The sequence below is a fragment of the Physeter macrocephalus genome, chromosome 11 (assembly GCF_002837175.3).
Source record: "Physeter macrocephalus isolate SW-GA chromosome 11, ASM283717v5, whole genome shotgun sequence".
In the NCBI taxonomy this organism is placed as follows: domain Eukaryota; kingdom Metazoa; phylum Chordata; class Mammalia; order Artiodactyla; family Physeteridae; genus Physeter; species Physeter macrocephalus.
The window spans coordinates 52,008,112-52,031,808 of record NC_041224.1 but is presented as its reverse complement, the minus strand read 5'-3'; the positions used below and the strand labels follow the sequence as shown (position 1 = coordinate 52,031,808).

The 23,697-nt window shown below is 34.6% G+C and overlaps 1 protein-coding gene and 1 non-coding gene across 6 annotated transcripts in view; one reads left to right on the top strand and one right to left on the bottom strand.

Annotated features, from left to right (window-relative positions):
* Window positions 1-8,548: 8,548 nt before the first annotated feature.
* The window catches only part of MINDY2 (MINDY lysine 48 deubiquitinase 2), an 82,787-nt gene continuing 67,638 nt past the window's right edge, over window positions 8,549-23,697 (bottom strand). Inside the window, exons 7-10 of one of the 5 annotated variants that reach the window (XR_003681761.2) lie at window positions 19,465-19,638; window positions 16,694-16,879; window positions 13,206-15,432; window positions 8,551-12,768 (exon numbers count right to left, since the gene is read on the bottom strand). Coding sequence is in view for 4 of the 5 variants with exons in the window: in XM_024128861.2 (XP_023984629.1) it covers window positions 16,556-16,879; window positions 19,465-19,638 (498 nt within the window). In the remaining variant the exon portion in view is untranslated. Of the gene's footprint in view, window positions 15,433-16,240; window positions 16,322-16,555; window positions 16,880-19,464; window positions 19,639-23,697 lie in introns of those variants that run through there. The other 4 variants (XM_028495271.1, XM_007128499.4, XM_007128498.4 and 1 more) reach the window with 4 other exon arrangements.
* LOC112066285 (U6 spliceosomal RNA) lies at window positions 18,982-19,088 on the top strand. Its single transcript, XR_002892531.1, has one exon. It is a non-coding gene; the product is annotated as a U6 spliceosomal RNA (small nuclear RNA).

The following is a 23,697-nucleotide window of genomic DNA, read 5'->3' as shown; positions in this document are numbered from 1 at the left end:
ATGAGATATTCCTCCCCCTCTCCTCTCCTGATTGCTTTAAGATTTTCTGTTTATCACTGGTTTTTAGCAATTTGATTATGATGTGTGTTGGTGTGTGTATTTCCTATCTGTGATTTGTTGAGCTTTGTGGCTCTGTAACTTTTGTTTTTTAAATCAAATTGGAAAATTTTGGCCATCTTTTTTTGTTTTTTCTACACTCTGTACTTCATTTACATGTATTTTCTAAGATGATGTTGCTTCAAGGGTCACTGAACTTCTGTTTATTTTTTTATTCATTTAATCTTTTTGCTTTTCTGTTTACCAGTCTTTTCATCTGCAATGTCTAATCCACTGTTAATCTTATCCTGTGAAAATTTTATTTCACATATTTTTTTAAATCTCTAAATGCTTTATTTGGCTTTTAAAAAATATTTTTGATTTCTCTCTTTATTATGTTCATGTTTGCCTTTAAATACATAAATATACAATAGTATTTAAGGTCCTTGTCTGCTAATTTAACATCTCTTACAATCCCTTTCATTTGAGGTTTCTTCCTGGTTAGGGATCACATTTTCTTGGTTTCTGGCAAGTCTAATAATTTTTGACTGGATGCTGAATATTATGAATGCTGTATTGTTGAATGTCTGGATTTTGTTGTCTTCCTTCAAGGAATGTAAGGCATTTAAGTTATTTGTTGATCAGTTTGATAAATATGAGCTTTGTTTTCAGGATTTGTTCATTCAAGGGATAGTTTAATCATAATATTGTGGGGTGGCTTCTTTGTGGTCAACAATGTATGCCCTAGTTGATCACCCAGAACTCTCTGCTTTGGCTGGTTGAAGCTTGAACTTATTGCCCTGCATACCTCTGGGAACTGTTCAGTTTAAAACTATATATATATATATATATATATAGTTTGCTTTTTTTTTTACCCAACCTAATGAGTTTGTTTTTTACTCAGCCTAATGTCTGTTTAGGTCTTCTGCCCATTTTTTGATTGGGTTGTTTTTTTGATATTGAGCTGCATGAGCTGCTTGTATATTTTGGAGATTAATCCTTTGTCAGTTGCTTCATTTGCAAGTATTTTCTCCCATTCTGAGGGTTGTCTTTGCATCTTGTTTGTGGTTTCTTTTGCTGTGAAAACGCTTTTAAGTTTAATTAGGGCCCAATTGTTTATTTTTGTTAATATATCATTATTAGTGTATAGAAACACAACAGATTTCTGTATATTAATCTTGTATCCTGCTACCTTGCTGAAATTATTTATTCTAATAGTTTTTGTGTGGAGACTTCAGGGTTTTCTATATAAAGTATCATGTCATCTGCAAATAGTAATGGTTTTACTTCTTTCCTTCCAATTTGGATACTTTTTCTTTTTATTGTCTAATTTTTGTAGCTAGGACTTCCAATACTATGTGAATAGAGGTGGTGACAGTGGGCATCCTTGTCTTGTTCCTGAATTTAGTAGGAAGGCGTTCAGCTTTTCACTGTTGAGTATTATGTTGGCTGTGGGTTTGTTGTAAGTGGCCTTTATTATGTTGAGATATGTTCCCTCTATACACACTTTGGTGAGAGTTTTTGATCATAAATGGATGTTGAATTTTGTCAAATGCTTTTTCTGCATCTATTGAGATGATCATGCAGATTTGTCTATCTTTTTGTTAATGTGGTGTTAATATTAATGTCAATGAACATTTGTTGATTCACTTACGTATCTTGAACCATTCTTGCGACCCTGGAATGAATTCAACTTGATCATGGTGTATTATCCTTTTCATGTATTGTTGGATTTGGTTTGCTAATATTTCATGAGAATTTTTGCAACTATATTTATGAAAGATATTGGCCTGTAATTTTGTGGTGTCTTTGTCTGGTTTTGTTATCAGAGTAATGGTGGCCTTGCAGAATGAATTTGGTAGTATTTACTCCTCTTCAATTTTTTGGAATTGTCTGAGAACGACAGGTGTAAGTTCTTCTTTATATGTTTGGTAGAATTCCCCAGGAAAGCCATCTGGTCCTAGACTTTTGTTTGCAGGGAGTTTTAAAATTACAGATTCTATTTTCTTTTTAATTATTATTTTTTGACTGCATGCGGGCTTTCTCTAGTTGCAGTGAGAGGGGGCTACTCTGTTGCAGTGCACGGGCTTCTCATTGCAGTGGCTTCTCTTGTTGCAGAGCACGGGCTCTAGGCATGCGGGCTTCAGTAGTTGTGGCACGCGGGCTCAGTAGTTGTGGTGCACGGGCTTAGTTGCTCCGCAGCCATGTGGGATCTTCCCGGACCAGGGCTCAAACCCGTGTCCCCCTGCACTGGCAGGTGGATTCTTAACCACTGTGCCACCAGGGAAGTCCTCGTTTCAGCTTTATAGACACACATAGGGTCAAAGTGAAAGGATGAATGATGATATTTCAAGCAAATTGAAATGAAAAGAGGCGGGTTTAGTCATATCAGACAAAAGAAGACTGCAAGTCATAAAGGGTAAGAAAAGACAAAGACAGTAATTAAATAATGATAAAGGGGTCAGTACATTAAGGAGATACAACAACTATAAATATACACTCCCAACACCCTAGCACCAAACTATAGTAAGCAATTAATAACAGATTTAAGGGAGAAATAGACAACAATACAATAATTGTTAGGGACTTCAAAACCCCACTATCATCAAGGGATACGTTTTCCAGACAGAAAATCCACAAGGAAACATTGGAATTGAACCACATGTTAGAACAAATGAGCTTAATAGACAGAACATTCCACCCAACAGGAGCAGAATACATTCTTCTCAAGTGCACATGGAATATTCTCCAGGAGAGGTCACATGATTAGCCACAAATCTTAGTAAATTTAAGGAGATTGAAATCATACCAACTATCTTCTCTGAACACAATGGTAAAAAAAATAGAAGTCAACAATAAGAGGAAAGTGAGAAGATGTACAAATATGTGAAACTAAACAACACACTTCATTTGATCAAAGAAGAAAAAGGGAAGTTAAAAGTTATCTCAAAACAAATGAAAACACAACATATCAAATATTGTGGGATGCAGCAAAAGCAGTTCTGAGAGGAAAGTTTATAGCAATAAACACATTTGTTAAGGAAGTAGAAAGATCTCAAATAATATAACTTTACACCTCAAGGAACTAGAAAAAGAAGAACAAATTAAGCTCAAAGTCAGCAGAAGGAAGGAAATAGTAAGTGTCAGAGGAGACATAAGTGAAATAGAGACCATAAAAACAACAGAAAAATCAACAAAACTAAGAGCTGGTTCTTTGAAAAAGTAAACAAGATTGATGAACTAAATAGCTAGGCTAAGAAGAAAAGAGATGACTCAAATAAAATTAGAAATGAAATGGTGAGAAATTGAAAATGTTTCTCTTAAGGTCAGGAATAAGGCAAGGATGCCCAGTCTCACCACACCTATTAAATATAGCTCTGGAAGTCCTAGCTAGAGCAATTAGTCAAGATAAAGAAATAAAAGGCATCCAAATCAGAAAGAAAGAAGTGAAACTGTCATTATTTGCTGATGATATGATCCTATATATAGAAAATCCCAAAGAATTGGTCAAAAAACTTGGAATTAGTCAACAATTTCAGTAAAGTGGCAGAATACAAAATCAAAATACAGTGTAGCATTGGTAGTATAGTGGTGAGCATAGCTGCCTTCCAAAATCAACATACGAAATCACTGAAGTATCTGAAAAAGAAATGAAACCATCCCATTCACATAGCATCAAAAATAAAAAATACTGAGGAATAAATTTAAGTAAATGAAACATCTGTATAATGAAAACTACAAAACTTTACTGAAAGAAATTGAAGAATACACAAACAAATTGAATGATATCCCATACTTATGGATTGGAAGAATTAATGTTGTTAAAATGGACATACTACCCAAGGCCATTCACAGATTCAATGCATTACCCATCAATATGCCAAAGACATTCTTCACAGAAATAGACGAAACAATCCTAAATTTGTGTTGAACCATAAAAGACCCTGAATAGTCAAAGCAATCCAGAGACAAAAGAACAAAGCTGGACGTATTACACGTCCAGATTTCAAACTATACTACAAAGCCATAGTAATCAAAACAGTATGGTACTGGCACAAGAACAGACACATCGACCAATGGAACAGAATAGAGTCCAGAATTAATCCCCAACATATATAATCAACTAATATTCAACAAGGGAGCCAAGAATACTCAAAGGGAAAGGACAGTCTCTTCCACAAATGGTGCTGGGAAAACTGGGAAAATGCATGCAGAAAAATGAAACTGGACCCCTATATTTCACGCCACTCAGAAAAATTCACTCAAAATGAATTTTTTGAATTTTTAAAACCTGATACCATAAAACTAGAAGAAAACGTGGAAGAATCTCATCAATATTGATCTTGGCAATAATTTTGGGGGTATGATGCCAAAGCACAAACAAAAAGAGAAAAAAAATCAACAAATGGGACATCAAACTCAAAAGCTTCTGCACAGCAAAAGAACCAATTAACAAAATGAAAAGACAATGTAAAGAATGGGAGAAAATTTTTGCAAAGCATGTATTGGATAAGGGGTTCATATCCAATATATACAAAGAACTTGGTCACTCAGTAACAAAAAAAACAAACAATCCAAATAAAAAATGGGCTGAACTAGACATTTATCAAAGAGGACATCAAAATGGCCAACAGACACATGAAGAGGTGTTCCACATCACTAATTATCAGGGAAGTGCAAATCAAAACCGCAATGAGATATCATCACACACCTGTTAGAATGGCTATCACCAACAAGACAAGAGACAACAGGTGCTTGTAAGGATATGATGTAAAGGATACCCTTATACATGGGAATGTAAACTGGTCCAACCAATATGGAAAACAATATGGAGGTTCCTAAGGATGTGATGTAAAGGGTACCCTTACACATGGGAATGTAAACTGGTCCAACCAATATGGAAAACAATATGGAGGTTCCTAAAAAGTTAAGAATAGATCTGCTCTAGGATCCAGCAATTCTATTTTGGGATATATACCCCCCAAAAATGAAAACAGGATTCAGATGAAATATATGTACTCCCATGTTTATCGTGGCTTTATTCACAATAGCCAAGATATGGAAACGGCCCAAATACCCATCAACTGATAAATGGATTAAAAAGATATGTACATATTAACAACAGAATATAACTCAGCCATGAGAAAGGAAGCTATTCTCTCATTTGCAACAACATGGATGGACCCTGAGCAAATTATGCTGAGATAAGTCAGATAGAGAAAGATAAGAACTGTACAATATCACTTACATGTGGAATCTAAAAAAGTTAAAACTGTAAAAAACAGTAAAATGGTGGTTACTAGGGGACGGTGATGGGTGGGGAATAAGAGTGATGGTGCTTAATGGTATAAACTTGTAACAAGTAGTAAATAAGCCATAGAGAGCTAATGCACAGTGTAATAAATATAGACAATAATATTGCACTATAATTATGTAATATAAGCATCATTATGAGCAATCATATTAAATATATAAATGTATCAAAGTAACATGCTGTGCACATTAAACTTACACAGTGTTACACATCAAATTTATTCAATGAAAAAGAAAAAATAACTTGAAATGGATCATAGACCTAACTGTGAGGACTAAAACAATGACACATCTAGAAGAGGAGCAAATCTTTAGTGATCCCAGGCTTAAAATTTTGATTGGATACCAGAAATGTAGATGAAAAATATCAGAAATATAAGAAGTGGTTTAAAAAGGAAGGAGGTCATTGGAACATATTAGGTATGCAAATTTGTGAATGCTTCCATAATTGTGAAGTAAAGAGAATGGACTATAGAGTACTAGACAGGATCAGTTTTAAATTTCAAGTTGCCACTAGCACTGACTTTTTGCAAGTTGCTTAATCTTTCAAGTTTCTGTTTCCTTAACTGTGATAGTATCAATCTCTTAAAATTGTTGTGAGGATTAAGTAAGAATAAGAATATAAACAGTTCAATGTCTGATAATGATAATATTCCAATAAATAGGGAGTACTGCTGATATAATATTTATTAGTAACCAGTTAGTTCCATATTTTAAGGACTGGGACATTCAGTGGAATGCCAGGGTTCAGAGGCTAGTATATTTTATTTAAAGTATCACCACTTCTTTATAGTGATTTATTTAGTAAAGTTGGCAGCCCAAAGAAAAGTCCTCAGAAGGATGAAGAATCCTTTAAATGCTATCATCTTTTGCCTGAGTTGATTGAAGGGCAGCAGAATATGCCACCCCAAAATATGCCTCTTTGCAGTAAGAATTATTTGGAGAAATAGCAGATACAGAAGAAGCTCTGAAAACAAAGTTGCTTTTTTGTAATGGAAATTTATACTTATAAAGGAAATCTTCCTTTACCAGAAAGAGGACTAAATCACAAGAGAATCTAATCAATGGGGAAGGCACCAATTTAAAGACTTTAATCTGCATAACAAACCTTGCTCTTGTTTACTTTTCATGGTTACTTCTGCATAACTGGTCTCCCACACACACTTTCTTTTGTCTTTAACTGAAATGGTATTTAAGCCAGAATTCTAAGCTACCTCTGTGAGTTACTAATTTTTCCCTATCTCCCATGTAAACATATTATAAATTTGTTTTTCTCTTATTAATCTGTCTTCTGTACAATGCCCCAGCCAAGAACTTAGAAGGGTAGTAGAAGGAAAATTATTCTTTACTCCCCTACATGACCCTGACATTGTTGAAGGTGCTGATTTCAGCCTGGCTGACTTTCTTGGTCCTATGCTCTTGACTTCTACTGCACTTAATTTTAAAATTTAATGCCATAGCTTTAAATATAGATCATTGACTGTCCAAATATGGTCCTTCCTATTAAGTCTAACTTCCTGAATCTTCCTTGATAAATGAGTAAATTAATGAATCTCCAAGGAGAACATGTCACAATTTCCAAACTCTTATCTGGAATTTATGATTATATTATTTTATGTATTCTGAAGTTTTGTTTGTTCCATGTTTTTCACTCTGGGCCATTCTGAGTCCAGGTCGATCTCAGTTCTTATGGTAGGATCAGCATTATAATTGGGAGAGAATCAAAAAATGTTTACTTTTATAAGGATTAAGGGCCCTTCCTAATTTAAAGGGGTGTTTTTTCACGTTTAAAGTTCTTGGCTGGTAAGAAAAAAGTTATCCCTAGTCTGTTATCCACAATCTGTTATAATTTATTGAGTGTTTATTATGTATTTGACAATTTAAGTACACTAATCTTTATAACAATTTTAAGAGAGAGAAATTATTCTGTTTTACAGTTGAGAAAAGAGGCTATGCAGAATTAATTGGCTTTAAGACTAGTGAGTACAAAGGAGGCTAACAGGCCTGATTTTGAAGATTTCTGCAGGGTTTGAAACAGATGTGTCCTAAAAAGTCAAGAGTCAGAATTTGAACACAGACCTGACCTAGATATATCTGTCCCCTTCCAGATATATTTGTAGGCACAGTCTCTGGAGTCAGATTGCTTGGCTTCAAATCTCAGCTCCAACAAATTAATAGGTATGTACTTCATAGGATAATATAAAGTGAGGAAAGAGACCCTGTAAAAAGGGTATGAAATGGGGAAAGAACAAGGCTGCTTACTTTAGTTTTGTTGAGGCTGCTGTTCCCCAAGCAGCCTAGGAGGATACAGGATGATACCCACGGAAAATCAGGGGAGTCAGGGGGTAGGGGGAAACAGATTAAGGATTTTGGTTCCTTCTATCTATATAACTTTTATGTTAAAGGGGAAAACTGATTAAATAACTCAACTTACTTATCTTACTTATTTAAAGGACAGGCAAGCAATAAAACTTACCACATAATATAGGTGTTTTTAAAAATTCCTCTAAGTAGATATTAGGTTTGTTTAAAGTGCCAATGATCATATTGCCAAGAAAATCAAGATGAATAAAACATGATCCCTGTTCTTAAAAGGCTCATAGCCTAGCTTAAGTGCTATAAATGAGGAGAAGTCATCAAAACACTGTGTGGAATGATTAATTCTGCCTAGAAGGCTGGGGAGTCTACTAAGAAAGCTTTCACAGGGACTTCCCTGGTGGTCCAGTGGGTAGGACTCTGCACTCCCAATGCAGGGGGTCCAGGTTCGATCCCTGGTGGGGGAAATAGATCCCACATGCACGCCGCAACTAAGAAGTCCACATACTGCAACTAAGACCTGGTGCAGCCTAAATAAATAAATAATTAATTTAGAAAGAAAGAAAGAAAGCTTCCACAGAGAAATGCCAGACATCGGCTGACAAAAACTTTGTTGGAGAAAAAAACTGTTGGACAAAAAACTTTATATTAGGATTGGCATGGTGTAAAGAGAAAATATTCCCTCCTCAGTTATTGCTAACTTAGTCCTCCAAGAGAATAGAAGTATCAGATATAACAAATCTACCATTGGGATCAGGTAGTTAACTATTATATAATTTAGAGTTAATTTTGTTTCTTTATTCACTGTCTCTTGAGGGAAAAGCACTGTCTTTATCAAGAGTTGGTCCAAGTATGTTAAGAGTTAATCCTAAGTAAATGTGAATTAATGTCAATTCCCCATTTCCCCACTCCTAACATTTGTAAGAAGTAGCTTAATGAGATTAATATATATAGCAGAAAGACTTTTTGGTCTAAATATCAAAGTTTATTGAAATAAAATATAATCTATAATAAAAAATACTAAGGGTGTTACCACTGGTTACAGATTTAAGTATATTAACAAAAATCCAACATTTTAATCCAAGAATGACGCTATCCTTGTGGTACAATAACAAACATGAAATTAAACGTTGAATAATACTGAATAATTCTTTCAGAAATATTTTATATTTTCCCATCTGTGTTCAATATGCCTTTTTTAGGAGTATCCTCCAAAAATGAAACTTCTGAAACTTAAGACTTACTTTTTAAAATCAAATGGTTTTAGCATAATTAGCATATAAAACAATAACTTTCTTTCATAGAAATTCAGTTCAACCCTAAGCTGGGTAGATGCTTTTAGGAGTCTTTATTCAAAAAATGTATTTCAATGCTCTTTTCTATCACTCTCTAGGGTTGCTATTATTCTACAACTAGAATTAAAGCTGGTCATAAAGCAAAACAGATGAATTATTTCAGAAGTAGAAAGGGCATTAAGATAGTAAAGGAAAGGAGGAGAAAAAAAAAATAGGCACTCGTACACAATCTATATATTTAAACTCTTTGAGAACTCTATTTCAATTGGCCATTCTTGGCCTGGCATAGAGATCTATCATAGCAACCTCCTGACCCAAATAGCTGGGCGATAAAGTGGAAGCAGAAAATTTGTTTTTTCTTGTTGTATTTCAAGATCACTTTCTCTGCAGTCATTATACCATTTCACTTGCTACTCCTCCAAATATGTGCCACAAGCCAATTATTCTGCACAATTCAAGGAAAAAAGACTCACATGCACTAACTTTAGGAAATGACTTTCAGGGTACCTCTGAAGTTTCACAAGTGAAGATTATCCCTTTTGCTGATTGTTGGGTAGCAATCATACATCAATCTCCGATCATACTGTCCTACTTGTGATATGTGGATGTGTGAAAACAATAGTTGTCATTTTACTAATAAGATAGCATTTTAACAAAAACAACTGGAAGCTTTTCAAATCCTCATCTTTAAAAATCTGTAAAGCTTTAGGATATCGTATATACCCTGGAAAAAAATGGTTATTTCATACAACCACGATGTAAAAAACAACAAAAACGGACAAAATTGAGAGACATACAGGACAGATTAAATGCCAATCTTATTTTTTTTATTTTTTTTTTTTTTTGCGCTGTATGCGGGCCTCTCACTGTTGTGGCCTCTCCCTTTGCGGAGCACAGGCTCCGGATGCGCAGGCTCAGCGGCCATGGCTCACGGGCCCAGCCGCTCCGCGGCATGTGGGATCTTCCCGGACCGGGGCACGAACCCGTGTCCCCTGCATCGGCAGGCGGATTCTCAACCACTGCGCCACCAGGGAAGCCCCTAATCTTAGTCTTAAAACACATTTCATTAGTTAGAACTGCTCTGCAGGGTATTTCAGTTATAATGCTCATTTGGACAGGTCACTGATTTGGGAACTTAAATGGGTATTTCAGTTTCCTGAATTCCTATTAAAGCTGTGACTACTAGAGCCAAATAAGCTAGGATCACCTTCAGAAGAATTTTGCTTTGTCCACCCTCTAATCTAGGAGGCACCCTTGCCTCTCAAGATAGGATATTACAGTGAGGATAGATATAAGGTTTGTAAAGTTAATGGTGACAAATTATTAAGTGATTTGAAGGAATTCTTAGAATTAATATCAGATGAAGTAGAGACATTATAGAATAATACTACAACTTTTTGTTCTTTAAATCTACTGTGGTTTAAAGCTTAGATTTTATGTTTCTGCCATGGTATTTCAACACCTTATCTGGGATAGTACCATGCCCTAAAAAATATCTATTATAAGCAGACAAATCTAAATCTCATTCTTTCTCAGCTCAACAGGATAAAGCTAAACTTGAGGCAATAGCTGAAGACTTTTACCCTGTTTTTTGACTTGAATTTTTTTGAGATCAGAAGAGTGAAATTAGAAACTAGAATCCTTCATGTAAAAATATATATGTGTATCGCAATTTATTAAACTCTAATTTCTAATGGCAGAAACAATGGGATTAAGTAAGACATGCATGAGTTAAAATTTAGACAGATCTTCAAAATCAGTTAAACTTATCAGGGTCCTGCAATTTGTCCCTTAGACTGCATTATCGCTATACTGCAGTATATTTTGTTCAAGAAGCCTTCAATTATAATTTTAGTTTTAAAGTGTCACTAGAGAAGAGTAACCACAATTTTTTATGTTTTCCCAAGAGCTTTAGAAGTGTTGGACATCAGTAAAAAAGGACACTCAATTACTAGAGGACCTAAGAACTCTGGTTCTGGTTAGTTATTTTACTATTTTCGGTCACTTTCTAAAAGAAATTTAATTGTATATTATCAAATAACATTTTACACTTAAAAAACAGAAATAATTTAAATAGCCCTAAAAAGGACAGTACTTAAGAGATCTAAATGAATTCCATCCATGCAAAAATGTTTACATATATGTATTAGTAATCTGATCCCATTGTACTTTGTTCCATGAAGAGGCAAAGAGAATCTAAATATTTAGAAATATGAAAGATATCAGAAAAAATAGATTTTTAATGCTTTTATACTCCCAAAATACTCTTGGTTTTGATCCTATAGCCCACAGAACACAAAAGCAACTGTAAAATACTACATTTGGGGAAGAGGGAATTCCCTGGCAGGGGACACGGGTTCGATCCCTGGAGAGGGAACTAAGATCCCACATGCTGTGCAGTGTAGCAAAAAAAAAAAAAAAATGGGGGGAAGAGATGATGCCATGCTCAAAGACAAGATAATTCTACAAACTTTGACAGCATTAAAAAAAACAAAAACAAAAAACTGGCTTTAGAAATATTGTCATTGGGGGAAAAAAATCTACACATTCAAAAACAAAAGATGTGTGTAATATTTATGATTATTTCAATAATACCCTGTGCTTATACTATGCCCTTTATTCCAAGGTGCAAAGCACTAAAAATGAGCATCCTTTAGATATTTAGAGTAAAATGAGGCATGGTAAATTTGCCGAAGGCAAGATAAAAGCCAGGTTTTTAGACAAAATAATTCAGAATTTCACATTTCCCATACCTTAAAATACAAATTATATGCCATCTTTAATGCCTCCATCTTATTTTATCAAACATTAGTAAATTTATTATTATAGTTTAAGTTGTATGCCCAAATATTCTGTGATAGGTAAAAGCCATAAGCTTTCCATCATGTTTTACAATAACTCCATTGAATAGGAAAGTTAAATGAAATACAATTTGCTTTTTGCTTTTTAAAAAAAATTTTTTTAATAAATGAGATTGTTTTAGGACAGTTCTAGAAATTCTTGCCTTGATTTTTCTGCAGCAGAATTTTACAAACATCTGCTTTATATGCCAACATTAATATGATAGTTCTTTCCTTAAATATATATTTTACTTCTAGTCCTCTTTCCTCTCAAGATCTTGTCTCTTAGTGAACTGAGTTGGTGATTCATTAAAAACAAAATGTTAAGGTTTTGTGAAAGTACAAAATGGTTAATGTTGGGTTCAGTCAACTAATCTCTGATAGTAACTTGCTTAATTAAGCTAAGATCAAGAAGTATGAGGAAGAATTCAAAACATAAGTAGTCAAATACTAGAAATTTTAGACAAAAAATATATACATATATTCCAAAGACTAATCCTAACCTTAATTCTATGTCTCATTCAACTACTAACTTGACATCTTGAAACATGAAATAAGTTACTTTACCTATGCACACTGAAACAGCATATTATAGGAAGCAGCCAATTCCAATTTTAGCTGCCTCAAACAGATTGGTGATGATGATTCTTAAATCTGAGACTCCTTTGAGAATCTATTAGAAGTCATGGAGCCTTGCTTCAGAAACACACACACACACACACACAAACAATGTATTTTTTAGTGTTGATAACGTATTATAAATCACAGCGTTGTTGATTCAATGGGATTAACATGAAGAAAATTTTCATACTATTAACAAAGACTGGTTACTAACCTTAAGGAAAAGTCTTTGAAGTATGAGACAGTTCAATGACCATATCCATTCATTCATCTGCTTCTTTTGCTAGCTCTGGTTGCAGAAGAGGTGACTGGTTGATGCAAATGTGTCTCTAATCTAGCCTATAAATCTTAAAAACAAAAATGTTTAAGTTCTAATTTCTACTAGCAGTGCACATGTAACAGTTTTCAAGCATTACAAAATACTGTGAAGGAAAGACTTTAATATACCACTATCAAATTCCAGTGTACCTAAACCAACACATGTCTGAATATGTAATTTGTTGACTTGAGCAAAATAAAGACATAATAGCTCTAAATTCTTTATAACTTTCAAGGATGGGAAACCAGTATCTCTCAGAAGTTTTTTTTTTTAAATAGAATTGAACATTTAATTTTCCCCCACAGTATTCAAAGTAAACATTTTATCATTATTACTCTTGGTATATCAAACTGAATTCCAGGAATGTAAGAAAGACTGACTGGGAAATACTACATAGAAAAAGGTTGAATTAACAAACACATTACATTTCTTAGTTATTTCTTATAAGTATACATTGACATTTACTTATCTGATAGCAGCACTGCTGGTTTTGAGTGAATTTTTTTTTCTTCTAATGGGACTGCAGAATGGCAGTGTTATCTTTGGAACAAATTAAGACTAACAATTAACAGAGGAATACCTTCTACACATATATTTTGCAAGGGCAATAAATAGTTAAGTATATAATTATGGAAAAATATGCCTCAAATGTGTTTTTTAAAACTTCTCAGGATTTATTGTTTTGCTTCTTAATAAAATATAATGCACTGTCACTACTATCTGTTCTGGGAAAAACAAACCCTGAGGTTTGAGTTTCCTCCTTTAACCGACAGAGTGATATCAAGAATAAACTTGGCCTAAAAATCAACTTGTTTGAGCCAATAGAGAATTCTGTAGTACATTTGATTACTTTAGCAATATACACATATTCTGGGTTATTATCAAGAGACTCACCAAATATTTTGTATGAAAGTTTTATACCCCAAACAGGTTCTCTGATGACTTATCATGCTAGCATATGAAATTTGAAGGACTAACAAATGGTATAACATAAACAGACATGCAATATAGAAGGATGTAAAAGATACAGCTTGACCCTGGATATTTCCCTTAGAATAATTTCTTCCATAAATAAGACTTTACTTTTTACATATAGATTTATCTTATATCTGGTCCTGGATCACGGAGAATGTTAAGGACATAGCTTAAGAAATCAAGACCACATTTTTTTTGTAGTCTTTTGTCACCCCAGACCACAAAAAGCATTCTCCAAGTGGATGCTCAGGTTAGATTAAAATGCACTTGAACAAACAAATTTACTGAGACTTAGAATGTAAATCACGTAACTACTTGCAGCAGCAATAGTCTTTTCAAAAATGACTAAAACAAACTTTTAAATATAAAGCATATAAAAAGGACTATTAAGGATAGTTTTCCAAACTATAGAAATACAGGAAAATATGTGTTGCCTCATAATAAAGTTCAATAAATATTCTTTCTGAATCCTACAGACACTATAAGATGTTATAGGTTTATTTGGTTCTCATAAGTTAGAATAATCTGATTGCTTCTACATAAATTCCTCCAAATTCTTATCCTCAAACAGATTTTTACTAATGCTTTTCCACTAGACTCAGAGATTATCTAACATTCTTTCAAAAATGTGCTTTTTTGTTGGTTTTAATAAGTATACTTAACTTTCTAGAAAATAAACATGATTTAAAATTTAAGGTTCAAGGTAATTCTAGAAAAAGGTAGACACTGAACTATCTCCTTTTCTATTTCTACATCTCCATATTTACAAGGCCTAGCATCCACATGGTTTCCTCTTTATACTCACTTAGCACACTATCAATAAATAGTAACTGTGGTCCAAGTAACCTTTATTAAAGATTTCAAAACTCCTCAAATTTTATAACACTAAAAAGTTATTAAGATTTGATTTTGATGAGTATTGGTGTTATGTAATTTTTTTTAATTGGAAAAGAAATACAAATCTTTTTTTTTCTATCTAAATTAAATCCAAGCTCCATTATCAGTTCTCAAGATATATCTAAAATGTACATTCCTAAAGAAAGGTAAAGCTGTTCAAGGGCTAAACTAGTTCAATATACAATTGAGGGTTATTTATTCTTGTTATTTTTGTCTTTTCTTTTTAAATCTATATTAAACCCCTGGTTTCTCATGGATTAGGTCATAATTTAACATTGTAAAAATTAATTTCAGAAATTATTGTGCTAATATTTAGATTCGAGGAAGGAAACAATGAATACTATTCATTGTTAGAACAGAAGATGAAATAGCTTACTAACTGATATGAGTTATGAATGTCACTATGACACAAATTTGCTGTGATTTGCTTATTTGGCTACAAGTGCATTATTTTTCATGAATGACAACACACAGCATTTTCAACTTGTAACATGAAACTCCCGCTCATAAAGAGTATACTGTGTGACTTGAAAAAGTCTGATTGTAACTAAGTAACAACCTTTCCCCTGAAAAACAAGAACAAAATCCATTGGGAAATCAGGCACAGACGGTATTTATCGGGTTTTCTTCCTTTCCTCCTATGGTTTTGTTTCTGAAGACATACAGATGGTTCCAACAAGATCCACACTTGTTACAAAATGACACAGCTATTTTTTTCCTTTTCTTTTTCTTTATCTTTTTCTCGAGGTTCCTTTCGTTTACGTTCACTATTCCCAGATTGTCTGCCACTCAATGGAGAGGCTTGTGCTGGCTGGCTTTGCTTTAAGAAAAATAAACAGGAAAAAATTACAAAGATGCTTAAGCATAGTTATCTAGAAAGAAAAACTACAGGAGTGAAAGGAATTATTAATGGAAAAAGGCTATTGGTGTATAGACTTGTTATGTAATATGGTATCTGAATAACTGCCTCTGTCATTCAGAACAGATATAATTAATGTATCCATTATTCTGAGTAAATGGAACTTCAAACAATAAATAACATATAGCGTTATATTGCCTGAAGACTCTAATTCAAGATAACGTATGTTAAAGTTTAGGAAATGTTAAAGAAAGTGACATCTTTTGGCAAGCTACAATAGTTCTCCAAGATCTCAATTAAATACTATAATAAACAGATTTTAAAAGGAGGGGAAAAAAAACCCTGACGACTCAGAGTGTGAAATGTGTATTCTGTGCAATGAGAGAACTTTTTTAGTGAAAAGCTAATCATAACATGGTAGGTTTTAAATTTTGAGCTTGGAGTAGTCAATATTTCTAGAAATAGAAATGTTATACCTATTTTAATAGAGACCTCTATATTTAAAGTTTCATCAGACCTTAAAGGGCATCAAGCTTTCTTGAATACCCAAATCAAAGGAATAGTTCTAGCATGGTACAAACATAAAAGAAGGGGAATATTTTTTTCATTTAATGAAATGAGATTTAAGAACTAGAAACCCCCTTAGTTACATTTTCAGCGCTTAAAACATTTAGCTGGGGAAAGTGGAAAGGTGCTAACCTTTGTTGAATACTTAGCACATGTCAAACATTGGATTAAATGCTAACATTATTTATTCTTAACCACAAACCTAAGGGTTAAGTATTATCTTCTTTTTTCCAGATAGGGAAAATGAAGCTAAGAGACGTAGAGGACTTTGTCCATGTTGCACCTAGTAAGGGGAGACAGAAGCAGAAAATGCAAATCCACATTTATCTGGCTCCAAAGTCTACATTCTTTCCAGCAGTACCTTATACTGCCTTCTAATTGATAGGAAAGATTTGTTCAAATTGGTTTATATTGTTTGAAGCTATTAAAAACTTAATAAATTTGGAAAATCTTCCCATCAGAACCTCAGAAAAAGTAAATTTAACTAAATTAGAAATATATTAAGATAATCACAAACTTAGGACAATGTCATAAAATCATGGATGCTAAAAATGCTAACAGAGTCAATACCTAACTTAAAAGTTTTTATCTCAGCACAGATTTCTTTATTGCTAAAGTGATCATTATATTTAAGAACCAGAACACTAGTTTTTACCTGGGCCTGTGTAGAAGCAGAAGCAGCTGCTTGTTCCTGTTCCTGGTAATATTGCGAAGCTCGTCTATCCTCTTCTTCTTGGAGTTTCTTTGCTAGTTCCAAATCACTGATTCCTTCAGGTATTTGTTCCCAATTGATCTCTTGGCTCTGCTGTTCTTGTTGTAGAGATAATGCCATAAGATAGTCCTAAGAAATTAAATGATAACCATTTTTAGCTATGAGATTTTATCCAAGAACTAAAGTGTGTGAATATAGGGGTTATATCTACAAACCTATTGAGAGTGGCTTTTAAAAAACATACCAGAGGGTAAATGTAAAAATAGTTTTCTATTTATTTCTGTTTGGGAGGTATGAAATTATTTCAGTGATGTTGCCATTGTTATAAATATTTTAAATATTCATTTGAAATTCTTTCTAGAAGCAGTATATAAGGCATTCAGAAAAGCTTAAAAAAGAAACACGTCTGTAGAAATTGTTACAAAGGAAAAAAGCATAAATAAGAAAGTTAAGATTACCATAATATCATTACACAGAGCCAACTACTGTTACCAATTAATATATAATTGTTATCTATTAATCATTTTTTTCTATATTCATATACAAACACAAACACATCTCCCAACCCCTGAAACTATCATAATCTGCTTTCTTTTCCATTTAATGTCATAAAAGTCTTCTGTTTAAAAAAAATGTCATAAGAACTTCCCAAGATTATTTATTAAACATTCTTCCAAAAGATGATTTTTAAAGCCAACGTAGCTGTCCATCATACAATCATATTCAGTTACTTAACTATGCCCTTCTCCTCCCACACACACCCCCAGATTATTTCCTATGAGAGAAAGTGATGCATCTTTGGTCAAAAGTTATATTATCTAACATAACATCCACTTTTATTAAGAATTAGTGCTGAATGAAACTTGACTACTCTTGTGCACCTCCCCCAATCTACCCTCAAAATAAGAGAATTTTTTTTTTTTTTTTTTTTTTTTTTTTTTTTTTTTTGTGGTATGCGGGCCTCCCTCTGCTGCGGCCTCTCCCGTTGCAGAGCACAGGCTGCGGACGCGCAGGCCCAGCGGCCATGGCCCACGGGCCCAGCCGCTCAGCGGCATGTGGGATCCTCCCAGACCGGGGCACGAACCCGGCTCCCCTGCATCGGCAGGCGGACGCGCAACCACTGCGCCACCAGGGAAGCCCCAAGAGAATTTTAAATAACCACAGAGGATATGTAAAAGGTTGTTGCCTGTGAAGACCTTGTACTATCTAGCATGATTATCTTACTGACATCAAGAATTTGTCCTTCAAATTTTTCTCCTCAATTCTTCAAACTCTGCTCTTTGCCAAGTCCCTTCCTTGCTACTTTTAAAGACAATATCATACATATATTCTCAACACCTTACGACTAGATTCCTGTGGTAATCTATTACTTTACTTCATTCCTGTGCCAATATTTTTTACATACAGTGGTTAGAAAAATCCTGTATATTTCTCTTAAGTAACACTTAAAAAACCATGCCCCTGTGTATCTTCTGAAGGAAAATGAGTATGTTGATTATCATGGCTGTTTGTCAAAGGAAAGCCAAGAGTCCTAGAAAGATCAGTATTTGTTTGAATCAAGTATTCTTTCGTCCATTCATAGCTTGCTATTCAAATTACCATTATAGAACTTAACATATAATATTAGTTGGCAAATACCTGCCTCCCCAACTAGACTGCAGAATCTTTGAGGACAGGACGGAATGATTTATCTTTGTGTCCCCAGGACGTAGTTATAGTGCTCAATACAACTGCTCAATGAATAATGGTTGAATGAACACAGTCTCTATGCACTTAAATTGTTATCAGCAAAACATGTGCCAACTGTTTAACATAAACATATTTCTGCCTCAGTTGAGGAAAATGTCACATCACTGTTATACTTCTAGTAATAAACACACTGGTGGCTCTAAGCCTACCAACCAATAGCAGGCAAAAATCTCATCTGTCTCAGTTCTAAATAAGAATTCTGCTCAGTAGTGCAGCTCCTGCTGTAAGTGTCTGTTCCTCCTTACCTTGGACTCTAAGGCTTAGAACACCCCCCTACTCTTTATCCAGTGTATGCTATCTTCAAGACTCCCTCTTTTCTACTTTTTCTAACTAACCAAAATAGATCTCAAGTATGTACTTGTCTCTTCATCTCTACCACCAAGGCTAAGCCATCATCACCTCTTGCTTGGACTGCTAGTCTGCTTACAACCGTGTCCTTCCTATGCATTTGCCACGTAGCAGGTTTTTAAAAAGGTAAAGTAGTGCTCGCTTCAGCAGCATAAATACTAAAATTGGAACGGTACAGAGAAGATTAGCACAGCTCCTATGCAAGGATGACATGCAAATTTGTGAAGCATTCCATATTTTTTTATAGAAGTAGAAATATACTGTTATATACATGAAACATAATGTTATAAACTAATGTTACCTCAATTTAAAAAAAAGGTAAAGTAGATCATGTCACTTCCATGTTTAATACTTGGCATACCTTCCCTACTACAATTAGAATAAAATTTAAACTCTTTACCATGACCTTCACAGTTCTATATAATCTGGCCTTCTGAACCAAAGTGTACAATTAATGTACATGTAGAATAATCACTTACCTATTTAGGAAGTGTCAGGAAAATTTCACAAGTATATTAATGAACAAATCTTTAGTTCAAAAATTTGGATAACTAAATTCACATTTGAAAGGAATGAGCACTTTAAACAATATGAAGAAGATAAAACAACAAATTTACTTGATCTATCTGATCTTGTTGTCCTCTGTATACAGTTTCAGGATCAGAAGGAGGCCGCAGATGAAATTCTGAGTCACAGAAATTTCCATCACCATCGACATTGTGTAGGCTTTCCCAAACAACTTTTTCTTCAGTGAGAAACCCCTGGTCTGTTACCAACAAATACAGTAGACCCTTAATAAGAAATAAGAAAAAGGACTGTTAAATTGATCAAAGCTAGTTAATATTTAAGAGAAATTGTATAATCTTTTTAAAACATATAATTATTCCTACTAGTTAGATCTGCACAACATACTAAATAGTTGACCAAGTAGATATCTTATTTGCTCACTGAATTATATCCACTTGGCTTTGAATATAGTTTATAAAAGGTACACTACAGTATGATGAGAAATAGGAGTTCTTGGCATGTTCAACTAATTCATAACTTATAAATAGCCCTTGGGGTTTTTTAATCTCATTTCACAAAATAGAAGAATACTATATAAGCTCCTAGAAAATACATCAGATAACAAATAAGACATAGTCACAATAAAATTATATCATATTGCCTGTTTTTTAAAAAATTAAGCACATATGACTAATCCATTTCATACCAATTTTTCCTTCTCTGCACCATCAGCTGCTCTTAATTTGTACACCAACAGTACTTTGTACTTTTTCTATAGTAGCATTAAATCACACTTTACAATGATTATGTTTTCTTCCTCGTTCCCCAGACTGCATTTTTTAATCTATCTCTGGGCCTAGTGTAAGCTGTATCATAAAGCTGAAGCCTAATATTTACTGAATTAATCAATGAATTCATAATGTATTTACAGTCATTACCATAGAATTTAGCATTGATCTCTAATTGCTCATATGCATTAGTTTTAACACCAATCATATGTAAAGTGTCCTTAGTATACCATATAACATTTGTAAGCCATTTTTATTTCAGATTTGCCAAGGACAAGACTTTCATTTACTTGTTCAGAGTTCCCACTGGTTAATATAGTGTTTATTATTGCACAAGAATCATACTTTTCAAGTTCTCACTTATACACAATCTTAATAATTAATAATAAGAAATTCCTTTAAAGAATTTGGTGGTGAGGGTAGAGAATTATTGAATAAATTCTGAAGCTTTAAAAAAAACTAAGTAGTTGTTATTTTTGAACATTTACTATGAGTCCAGCACTATGGGACACAGCTCCTCCTAAAGTACAAAGTCTTTCCTGTTGTCTAGTAGCAGTTACATTCAAGAATCAGCTGTAGGTACTGATTAATTTACAAGGTCACTGAAATTACTATTGCAACATGAAAAGGATTCATAAAGAAACACATTTTGGTATAAAGTTTAAAGACATTGTTTTAAGCAAAAATTAAGTCCAGGCTCATGTTTTGTTTTGTTTTTAAATCAGGTATGTTCCAATTAATCAAATATTGAATGCCTACCATATGCTTAGCACTATGCTAAGTGCTTGAGGATTCATATCATGGGTAGTAATGATCCCATCTTACTCTGGTATTAGTGCCCCTTTTATGTGACTTCATAGAATCCTGGACTTAACAGTATTAAGGCACTTCATACATTGAATTGCAGTTGTCTGTTTACTTAATCATCTCTCTTAATACATTTTAAGCTCCTTGAGGACCAGAGCCATGTTTTATTCACCCATGCAGTCTCATTACCTAACATATTTTTAATACCCAGTTAGGGTCTACCTTGTTCTGGGATAATTTAAGAGAAAAACTAATTTTCCACGGAACAGATCTGACCCTTCTCTTTATACTTATCACAGTGTGTTTCAACATATTATATAATATCTAAGTTTTACAGTTTATTTTGTATAGATCATATATTAGATTGGCTGTTTGTTGGGAAGGAACTATAATCTTATCAATAATTTTCCTCCAAATGACACTTTAGGATAGGTAAATTCTGGAAGCATTTCTATTGAAAGCTACTATCATCCATAGCACATGAATATTTAAAAGTTTTAACTAAAAGTATCCATTTCTTGGTATAGGTGACCTGTCTTCTCATGGACCATCAGCCTCAATTTCTTCCTCTTTTATTTTTTTTTATTTATTTATTTTTTGTGGTATGCGGGCCTCCCCCTGCTGTGGCCTCTCCCGTCGCGGAGCACAGGCTCCGGACGCGCAGGCCCAGCGGCCATGGCTCACGGGCCCAGCCGCTCCGCGGCATGCGGGACCCTCCCGGACCGGGGCGCGAACCCGGTTCCCCTGCACCGGCAGGCGGACGCGCAACCACTGCGCCACCAGGGAAGCCCTCTTCCTCTTTTAGATCTTGACATTTATCAAAAAAAGTCTGGGGCTTCCCTGGTGGCGCAGTGGTTGAGAGTCCGCCTGCCGATGCAGGGGACGCGGGTTCGCGCCCCGATCCGGGAGGATCCCACATGCCGCCGAGCGGCTGGGCCCGTGAGCCATGGCCGCTGGGCCTGCGCGTCCGGAGCCTGTGCTCCGCGACGGGAGAGGCCGCGACAGTGAGAAGCCCGCGTACCCGCCCCCCAAAAAAAAAAAAGTCTGTAACTGGTCCACTGTCAACAATGCTGGTTATTACTTAAAATAACAAAGCATGTGTCAGTATAGTACTGAATACTTTAGGCCCATTTGTTCCTGAGAGTCTACAATTAAATCACCGTCAAGAATATTTCTTGGGGATTCCCTGGAGATCCAGTGTTCAGGACCTGGCGCTTTCACTGCTGTGGCCCGGGTTCAATCTCTGGTTGGGGAACTAAGATCCCGCAAGCCGCATGGTGCGGCTAAAAAGGAAAAAAAAAAAGTATTTCTTGCTTTTGTATCCCAGCACTTCTGTTAATATTATCTAGCCAAAGCTTTCTTTTCTAAGCCTTAAATCTTCTGCCTAATCTCACTCACCAGTCTCTAAAATATTAATTTCACAAAAAAATACAGAATGCATATATTAAGTTAAATTGTTTAATGTATAAAATGTATGTTTGTTATTACATAAAAACAAATGACATTAGATAATTTTTATAATTTTTTTTAAAATGGGCAATTAAATCACAAAAGAAGACTGAACGAAAACCTGTTCTATCTAAAATACTCTGATAAAGTCTAGAATTGCACTAAATTAAGTGATGGAAGTTTACTGAATAGCTAGGTCATTCCCAAATAAAATAAGATACTGAAACATTAATTACTGAACACTGGCTTCCTCTTACAGAGAAACTAAAGATATTTAGAACTTAATGAATATGTTTGGTGCCATCCTGAGATGTGCTCTATCAGAAAGCAAATGGTTTTTTTAAAAATTATCACTGGTATTTATGTTCACCATTCTACAAAATGCTAATGTAAAGGACAGTTCATAATTGCTTACTTCATAGTTTTCACAAGATATTAAGGTCTTAAGAGATACGGATTCTAATTTAAACATGTAATTAAAGCTAAGAGAAATAATAAGAACATTTCAGTAAACAATAGGAAAGTAGGATGTATGTTTTCAGTAAAGAAGGTATGAGGAATGGAATTAGATTTTATTGAGGGAAAAGGAAGTAGGTCTGACTTAGGGCTGGCTGTTTTCAAATGGAAAATAAAATGATGGATACAGAAAGTGATAAAAAGTTTTGTGGGAAGTGGACCCCGAGAAAATTTGTCCATGATCAGGACTAAGGTTAAAATAAATTTAATTGAGTAAATGAATTTTAAAAGTAAGTGGGTGCGGGCTTCCCTGGTGGCGCAGCGGTTGAGAGTCCGCCTGCCGATGCGGGGGACGCGGGTTCGTGCCCCGGTCCAGGAGGATCCCACATGCCACGGAGCGGCTAGCCCCATGAGCCATGGCCGCTGGGCCTGAGCATCCGGGGCCTGTGCTCCGCAGCGGGAGAGGCTGCAAGAGTGAGAGGCCCGCGTACCAGGAAAAAAAAAAAAAAAGTAAGTGAGTGCAAAACTTAAATTTGACTTTTCTCTCTGTTAAGACAAGTTTTCTTAAAATGTTGAACTGCCTTTGATAACAGATTTTAAGTTTCTTGACCTTTTAAGTGATCAGTTCTGTATTTGCCTTTGAAATCTTTTATTGTTACTTTGGCTGGGTGAACAACTATTGTTTCACAGTGGCCTATGATCCTATCTGACTGAGTGTTCTAAGCCCTTATATTTCTATGACAAAACTTCCCAAATCAAATAGTAATAAAGTTTCTTCAACCTCTAGGTAACTTTGGGATGCTTCAAAGGGCCCTGAAACATCCCCAAAAGAGATACTAATCA